The sequence below is a fragment of the Xenopus laevis genome, chromosome 7L (genome assembly GCF_017654675.1).
Source record: "Xenopus laevis strain J_2021 chromosome 7L, Xenopus_laevis_v10.1, whole genome shotgun sequence".
NCBI classification, from domain to species: Eukaryota; Metazoa; Chordata; class Amphibia; order Anura; family Pipidae; genus Xenopus; species Xenopus laevis.
Window position 1 is genome coordinate 8,042,426 of NC_054383.1, and position 8,233 is coordinate 8,050,658.

The 8,233-nt window shown below is 43.2% G+C and overlaps 1 protein-coding gene and 1 non-coding gene across 3 annotated transcripts; both read left to right on the forward strand.

Annotated features, from left to right (window-relative positions):
* The first annotated feature begins 1,140 nt into the window (after positions 1 to 1,140).
* Positions 1,141 to 1,197, forward strand: LOC121395859. Its single transcript, XR_005962738.1, has one exon. It is a non-coding gene; the product is annotated as a U7 small nuclear RNA (small nuclear RNA).
* Positions 1,198 to 1,461: 264 nt separating this feature from the next.
* cdca3.L (cell division cycle associated 3 L homeolog) lies at positions 1,462 to 5,751 on the forward strand. Of its 2 annotated transcripts, XM_041570192.1 has the most exons (7): positions 1,462 to 1,620; positions 1,906 to 2,057; positions 3,057 to 3,192; positions 3,628 to 3,976; positions 4,013 to 4,176; positions 4,461 to 4,579; positions 5,345 to 5,751. In XM_041570192.1, the coding sequence occupies exons 2-7, from the start codon at positions 1,938 to 1,940 to the stop codon at positions 5,465 to 5,467; spliced, it is 1,011 nt and encodes a 336-aa protein (XP_041426126.1). In that variant the 5' UTR covers positions 1,462 to 1,620; positions 1,906 to 1,937; the 3' UTR covers positions 5,468 to 5,751. The 2 variants fall into 2 exon arrangements, with proteins under 2 accessions (XP_041426126.1, XP_041426125.1); XM_041570191.1 differs by having other exon boundaries at positions 3,628 to 4,176.
* The last annotated feature ends 2,482 nt before the right edge of the window (positions 5,752 to 8,233 follow it).

Sequence of the window (8,233 nt, forward strand, 5' to 3'; positions counted from 1 at the left end):
TGTGCAAAACATGATCTAGGTGGCCCGTTTCCTTCTATTAAAGGGTTTGTTCACCTTCAATGTCAAACTTTAAAATATCCATTTAAGAGGCTGCTCTGATGTTCTTCTGCTTAGAAACACAATTAGAAACGTTTCTCAAATCTTTCCTAAGCAGAAGAACATCAGAGCAGCCTCTTTCTTTCTCCTGACAACTTCCTTGACTACTTGGTGGTCAGACTGGTGCGAAACTCCAAAACATATTTCAGCAGCAAGCTTGAGAAAGGGCTGGTTATGCCCAAAACGTTGCTTCACTTGTTGCACAAATAAATGATATTTTCACTGAACCGGAGCGCTGCTGAAATATGTTTTGGAGTTTGGATCGGACCTGAGTAGACAGAGACACAGTCGGCACCCGACGCTGCAAAGAGCGGTGAGATTGATTGTGTAGCACTACTTTCGGTGTAGGCAGACTGGTGGGAAACTGACCAGCAGGTGGCGCTGTTGTAACAAAATATTCATTTATATTAACAGTACATGTATCCCTTAATATCTTGGAATTTAAAAAAAAAAAGGAATGTACATTACAAACGTGCTTAGAATAGCCCCCTCATCAATTTTACATTCACTTGTTTTTTAGGTTTATTTATCCTATAAGCACAGTTATGATTTTGGGGTCCCTACAGGTCATATACCTTGGCAATGCTATGTATATTAGACCTCTTTGCCATAGGTAACCTGGTCAGGCAGAGAAGCGCCCCCCGAGCTTTGTACCCTAACCATGTGACTACCCTGAATCCCCCCCTAGTTCCAGCCCTGTCCCAGCGTCTTTCCTTCACATTGAACTGAGCCCCTACAGACACTCTGGACCCTGGTGCCCCACTCACTGTGCTGGAAACTTGTTTTTAGGCATTTAACACAGGGAGGGCGGGGTCCAGTCAATTAGACAGCATAATCAGCCAATCGGAATGCTACATTTTCAGAAGGCTCAGATTGGTCAGTTTCTGTCTTATAAATGGTAAGGATGGAGGCTCTGATAAAGGATGTTACTGTGGATAATGTAGAAGTGATGAATAAATACAAATGAAAGCTTTGCTAGAGTCTCTCTCTAATATAAATGATAAGCCTGATGAGGCGGGAGCAACTAATTATTAAATAATACAATAGAGTTACAGCTCGTTTACTATTTGTCTAGGAGGTTCTCTGTGAGAGGAAGCCACTCCAGTGTTAATAACAGAACTAGAAGTCTTTAATCAGGACAGGTTATTGCTTAGACGAGAAGATTCGAGGAGATTTTTTACACAGAGGCGATAGTAGGTTAAAACTACAGTTCCCAGCGTTCTTTAAGATGCGTGTGTGCGTATATCCGGCTATCCGCAACGCTCATCTGCGTTCCACTGTACGGCAGAACGGATTGAGAAATTAGTACAAATTGGGAAGTACGACTTTTCTATTGGTGGGTTGGGAGGGCGGGGCAAAAGCGAACAGCGCAAGCCAATGGCGCAAAGGGGAGGGCCTGGCTCAGCCAATTAGCAAAAGAGCACCTTATGATTGGAGGAGGCGGTCGGTTTGAATGTCGCGGTTGTGCAAGTTGTTTTTCATTGTGCGGCACGGGAGTGGGAAGCGAGCAGTGATACCGAGTGGGTGAGTGGGGAATCACACGGGAGTGTTAGATGCAGAGTTGCGCCTGGTGGGAAGCGGGTTTTGTTATAGTAGTGAGCTGTACTACTGTGGCCCGGCTGTAATGTGTGAGCTGCGGGACACGAGCCGGGGGTTAGTCTGTACTGTTTGTGGGGTCGGTGTGTAGGGGGTCGCTAAGGGCGCGGGGGGGTAAGGTTGGCGGTGGGTGACTGCGGGTATTATTATGGGGAACAGGAGGCATTTGAATTGTAGCCACTGTTAGTGAATGTGTCTCCTCTGTCCCTACAGCCTTGGATACCTGACCCCCTCCACTTGTTGCTATGGGATCCGCCGACTCTAAAGCCCAAGTAACCCCTTCCCGTCCTCTCCGAAATCACCTGCTGTCCCGTGTGAATGACCCGCGCTCCCCGACCACCGGCATTCCCAGGACTCCTATTGAGGTGAGTATAGCGGCTGCTCCCTTCCATCACTTTCTTTTCCCCATGGCTGTGGGTTACTTTAGTATGTACATAACTTTGTGCCTCTGAGACACTCAGTATCCGCAAGAAGAGCTGGAGGTTGCTGTAGTCCTGACAATGAATTCCTGGTACTATCTTGCCTTACTATTGGCACAGTCCTACAGTAACCGCCCTATCTCCTGGCACCACCCTGTAGTCCATTCATACCATCTTGCCTTACCATACACTTTCTACCATAGTTAGTGTATATTTTATCTCTCTCTCTCTCTCTCTCTCTCTCTCTCTCTCTCTCTCTCTCTCTCTCTCTCTCTCTCTCTCTATATATCTCTATATCTCTCTCTCTCTCTCTCTCTCTCTCTCTCTATATATCTCTATATCTCTCTCTCTCTCTCTATATATCTCTATATCTCTCTCTCTCTCTCTATATATCTCTCTCTCTCTATATATCTCTATATATCTCTCTCTCTCTCTATATATATCTCTATATATCTCTCTCTCTCTATATATATCTCTATATATATCTCTCTCTCTCTCTCTCTATATATATCTCTATATATCTCTCTCTCTCTCTCTATATATATATATATATATATATATCTATATCTCTCTCTATATCTCTCTCTCTCTCTCTCTCTCTCTCTCTCTCTCTCTCTCTCTCTCTCTCTCTCTCTCTCTCTCTCTCTCTCTCTCTCTCTCTCTCTCTCTCTCTCTCTCTCTCTCTCTCTCTCTCTCTCTCTCTCTCTCTCTCTCTCTCTCTCTCTCTCTCTCTCTCATCTATATATATATATATATAGAATCTATCTATCTATCGAGAGAATCAGTTGCTGCCCAGGGAAGAGGCAGATCTGTGGGGTACAGTGAGTTTCCATTGCTTCCCCGGCAGCTCTGTCGCCATTTATTCCTTGCTCACAGGATTCTGCTTCTTTCTTTATCTGATGATCCAGAAATATCAGTAGATCCTCAGTGCTGTTCCTTTTGCAGGTGGGGGAGTCTCCCCGGAACACCCCCCAGACAGTTAAAGAGGAGGAGGAGGAGATACCTGATAGCCCAGAGATCTTTGATCCACGTTCCCCTACCAATGGAATCACACGCACACCCCTCAGACCCCCCATACATGGTGAGTAACCCCTTCTTTCAACAGACTGTCAGGGCTTGCATAGAGTTGCAGTTTATCAACATCTGGTGGATTTGCAGTTGTCCATGGTTGCTCTAGTCATCCCCTTCCCACCTGCCATGGAACCTATGTACAGGCAGGTCCCACTGATGGTTGTTAGAAGCTGCTTATGAGTTGGTTCTCAAACAGCCAATCATGTTAAAGAATCCTTCATATGACAAATACTTCATTCCTATTTTTGTCTATTTGGGATCTGTCTGTGTTTATTACAGCTATTTCATCTTGCACTTTTTTTTACTGGATCCCAATAAATCCTGGCAGTGTGTGGGTGAGCTGGGCATGAGTTTCTGTACACAGGAAAATTAATGTATTCTCTATGTAACTGATTAGATGAAAGCATTTACCTTGTTTCTTACCATTGTCTCCCACCCATTCCAGCTGTTCTGAACAATCTGGCAAAGCAGTTAAGTGAGGTGTTTGTGGCAGAGGATTCATCGACTGAAGGGGGTCCATTGGGATTTACTGGTCCCGAGGCTACTAATCTTGAGAGGCAAGTAGTAGAGTCCCAAACAGCGCCTCCTGCAGGAGAACATGTAAATGATCAGGAGGTGGAGCCATCAGTAGAAAAGGCAGAGACTCAGATTGATCTTAAAGTGTGTCCAGGAGTAGAAAAGGTGAAGAGTCCGATAGCTGAGATGTTGGAGACTCTGAATGATCAGGAGGAGAGTCCAATCGCTGAGACATTGGAGACTATGAATGATCAGGAGGAGAGTCCAATCGCTGAGACTATGAATGATCAGGAGGAGAGTCCAATTGCTGAGATGTTGGAGAATCTGAATGATCAGGCAGAAAGTCCAATCGCTGAGATGTTGGACACTCTGAATGATCAAGAGCCTGTTGCAGTGGCCCAGTCTGTGGTATCCACTGAATCTACTCAGGCTACCGGACAACAGCAGAAGACACGGGGGAAATCTCCACGTTCATCAGGTGAGCACAGCTGGTTAAAATCCTTTTTATTTGATTTTTTAGCTTTTAGTTCCCCTTTCACAAGGTTACAGTTGTTGGACCCAGGGCAGAACGTGCAGATCAGTCCGATTTGATCCTGTGTATTGGAAGCTTAAGATATGAGAGTTTTGTGTGTAGAACGGGTCATGAAGTCTATTGTGTAGCATAGCCAGTGACTGGGCAACACCGTAGGAGAGAGCTGCATAAACAGGGGGGTCAAGACTTGGCGCTAATAATACTGTAACTGAACCCAAATATGTCACTAGGTGTAAAGAACGTCCGTCAGCGTCCCAGAAAAGCGTTGCTGTCCTCATCCTCTGGTCGCTCTCCTCTCCGAATCCTACAGGAGGATAACTCTCCCAACACTAATACACAACACAGACAGGTAAGTGGCTGCTCTTATTGCCCTTGATCTTCACTTTCCCCCAAAAGCCACAGCGGCCATCATATCCAGCCTTTCTGCTTAAAGGAGAGCTAAAGCCTAACTAAAGAAGTAGCTAGAGATGTGGTACATGGTGTTTTGTGCTTCTGTACCAGCCCAAGGCAACCACAGCCCTTTAGCAGTAAAGATCTGTGTCTCCAAAGATGCCCCAGTAGCTCCCCATCTTCTTTTCTGCTGATTCACTGCACATGCTCTGTGCTGCTGTCACTTACTGAGCTTAGGGACCCACTCACAATATACAGTACACATAGAATAGAAATGTCACAATATAAGGCGGATTGCTTAAAATGCAAACATGAGAGCTGCTGAATAAAAAGCTAACAAATTAATAAATGAAAACCAATTGCAAATTGTCTCAGAATCACTTTCTACATTATACTAAAAGTTACCTCAAAGGTGAACAACCCCTTTAACTAATTTTCTCAGGATGATTAAGAACCAGGAGAATTTTATCACATTGTTAAATTTTTGTCCGTGTTCTTTGGTGAAAAATGCCCCGACCCAACATAAGTGACGGTGCTGCTGTAGATCACAACTTTGGCTCACTTATTTTTTTTTCCCTTTCTGCTGTTTCATTCTTTTCCCTTTTAATCCATGCCATCTTAATCTGCTGAGTAGACAAACCGAATGTGTCGCTGAGATTTCCTGCTCTGTCCTGTATAGTTTCATGATCATTTTCTCTCTCTTCCCCCCCCCCCCCCCATTCAGGCTAAGAAGTTGTCCTTCCAGTCAGAGCCTGCGCTGCCCCACCGAGCACTTAAAATCTCACACCCCAACTGGGAGTCGTCCCTCAACAAAGAGAACGCAGAGTACGGCCACAGCAACAGCTGAATGATTTTAAAGGGGAAATAATCGTAATATTTCCATTTATTCTCACGAGTATCTGAGCAAATCTCTCATTACCCCTGATTAATAAAGGCAAGAGAATCCTTGTGCCCAACAAGATATTTCTCATGGAACGGGAACGTTATTAAGGACTTGCTGCTGTGGCCCTGCTCTTGGGTGTATAAGTCTGCTGGAAAAACCTTTTAAATTCTATTTGTGTAAATATTCCTGTGTGTTTGTGCCTGTGCAGTTCTGTCTGTGTAAGAATAATAAATACGATTTTACTTGTTTCCCAAGGGGTCTGATTTATAAATACACCAGTAAATCCTCAAAGTAGTGCTGCTCTGAGTCCTCTGTCAAAAGAAACAGCACATTTCTTTCCTTCTAGTGTGAACTCATGGGCTTCTGTATCAGACTTAAATCTCCTTGCCCCGGGCTTGAGCTTTCCTTCTCCTTTAACAGGGCACAGATACCCTTTACGCCACAAGTCACATTGGAGTCTTGTTGCTTCTGCCATTAAGTGGGGAAACAATGACAGTGAAAATGCCTCCAAGCAAAGCTCACACAGGAGTGACTGGCAGCTGCTCAGATGTGCTCCATGTGAGTGGAGATCCAACTGTCATTGCTACTCCTGCCCCCCTTCTCAGCGCTGAAGCTGCCCCTCCCTTCTGGAATTCTGAACAGCCAAAGTCACGAACCGCCGAAAAGCCCCAAAGTCACGAAAACAGCCGAAATTGAAGTCCTGAAGAGTTGAAAAGACTGGAAGTCACGAAAGGAGGCGAAGTTAAAGTGCTAAAGCCAAGAGTTAAATTCTATAGAACACCAATGTGTGTTTTTAATTTTTTTTAATCCCCTGGCTACCAATGTATTACTTTAATAATACTCTATAGGCCCCTGCCACCAATGTTTTTTTTTTTTTTTTTTAAAAAATAATATTCTCTGGGGCCCCAAATTCTTTTTTACTTGTAATGGGGGCCCTGGCGCCAAAGTTTTTAAAAAAAATTTTTGTGGGGGGCCCTTGTGCCACAGTTTTTTTAACTTATAAGGGGGTCCTGACCATCAATGGCTTTTTATAACTGGTGTGTGGGGGTTGCCTTTTTTTAGCGCTGATGTCTGTGGAGTGGGGGACCCTGAAAATTTTGTTGTATGGGGCCCCGTGATTTCTAATGGCGGCCCTGATTCCTGTTGACGACTTCATGAGATTCACAAATAACATGTTCATCAAGTTCATCCCATCTGCTAATTCTCATTCAGTTTCCATCCTAAAGTAGAGTAAATGACTCGTGATAGAGAAGGGTTTGTACAGATCTTTATGGACACGAGTACAATGAAATAGCTTGGATTTATTTTAGCATATGGGGGACTTTACACCCACACAAATGTTTCCAGTAGTTTTTTTTTTTTTTAATATTATGGCTAGACATTGCAAGCCAACCAAAATATTCACATTTTATTAAAGAAAGGACTTCCTCGTGACTTCCTCTGCACCTTGTTAGCCTGACCCAAGATGATTATACAGGTTATTCCTCAGCAGCTGCAGAAAAATCATAATCTCTAATAATCCTTTAGTCTGAATATAAACACCAATGTAGAGACAACGTGGGGCCTATTTGTTAAACCTCATATTTTTCTGGTCGAGTTTTTAAAGGGGAAAACTTGAATTTCTATTTATTTATGTATTTATTATACCCCAAAGCTGCTAAAAAATCTAAAAATTCTCCATCTAAAACCTGTCGAGGTCATGTAGAAGTCAATGGCAGTTGTCCCTGAAGATGTTTCTTGGCATTGTGATCTGCGCTGGTTTTCTACCCGATAATCCAATAAATTTAAGTTGTCGCTGCGACAAGTCGATAAAGGTGAGTCTGATTTTTTGATGGGGTCTACTTTGTTTTAAAAAATAAATAAATAAAAAAATAGATAAATGGTGAGTTTTAGTAAATACATATAAATAATTTATATGGGGGGGAAGTTATGGACAGGACTTTTAAGTTAATGGTGCAGCATTCAGCCAATCACTGAGTGCCCTCTGATGTTAAAGGAGAAGGAAAGTTACAGAAGCAGTTTATTGCCGATAGATTAGCCACAATAATGCAAGCTATAAGACTATGACACAGTATACCACAGTAGAATGCTTTACCATACCTGAGTAAACAGCTCTAGAAACTCTCTCTGTTTAGGATATCAGCTGCCATATTAGCATCTTGTGACATCACTTCCTGCCTGAGTCTCCCTTTCACTTTTTCAGTCACACATTTTATTTTTCACGTGATTATCTATCACAGGGTTGCCAGGTTGGCGGTTTTCCAGTCAAATTGGGCTACAACTGGCAGATAGATAGTTAATAAAAAAAAAAAGGTTGAACTCGATTGACATTTGTCTTTTTTCAACCTTACTTACTATGTTACTAATTTAAAGCTCGGGCTGGTTTTGAAAGTACAAACTAGCCAAGGTACAGATTTGGGCTACTTTTTGGGCCTTTGGCTGGTTTGTACTTTCAAAACCAGCCAAAGTCTTTTCTTGCCCTAATGTGCCAAGCCTGCGTCACCCATTGCATGTTGGGTAATGTAGTTTTTGTTTAACAATTTGCCGACTGCCAAGTTTAATGGAAGACTACAATACCCAGCATGCAATGGGACTGACTTGTGTAGAAGTCGCGAGTTGCCAGTCTCACATTTTCCAGTGACTTTCCTCAATTTCAGACAATTTTGGGGCAAAAATCTGCTGGCCACCAACTGTCTAGAGGTTGAGCAGTTTTACCAATATTTACTGAAA

What these genes read in the sequence shown, in the direction of transcription:
- cdca3.L (XM_041570191.1), top strand. Translation starts at nt 1,938, where the DNA reads ATGGGATCCGCCGACTCTAAAGCCCAAGTAACCCCTTCCCGTCCTCTC. An exon ending in CCTCAGACCCCCCATACATG is followed by an intron (nt 3,193 to 3,627) that starts GTGAGTAACCCC and finishes CACCCATTCCAG; the next exon opens with CTGTTCTGAACAATCTGGCA. An exon ending in CTAATACACAACACAGACAG is followed by an intron (nt 4,580 to 5,344) that starts GTAAGTGGCTGC and finishes CCCCCCATTCAG; the next exon opens with GCTAAGAAGTTGTCCTTCCA.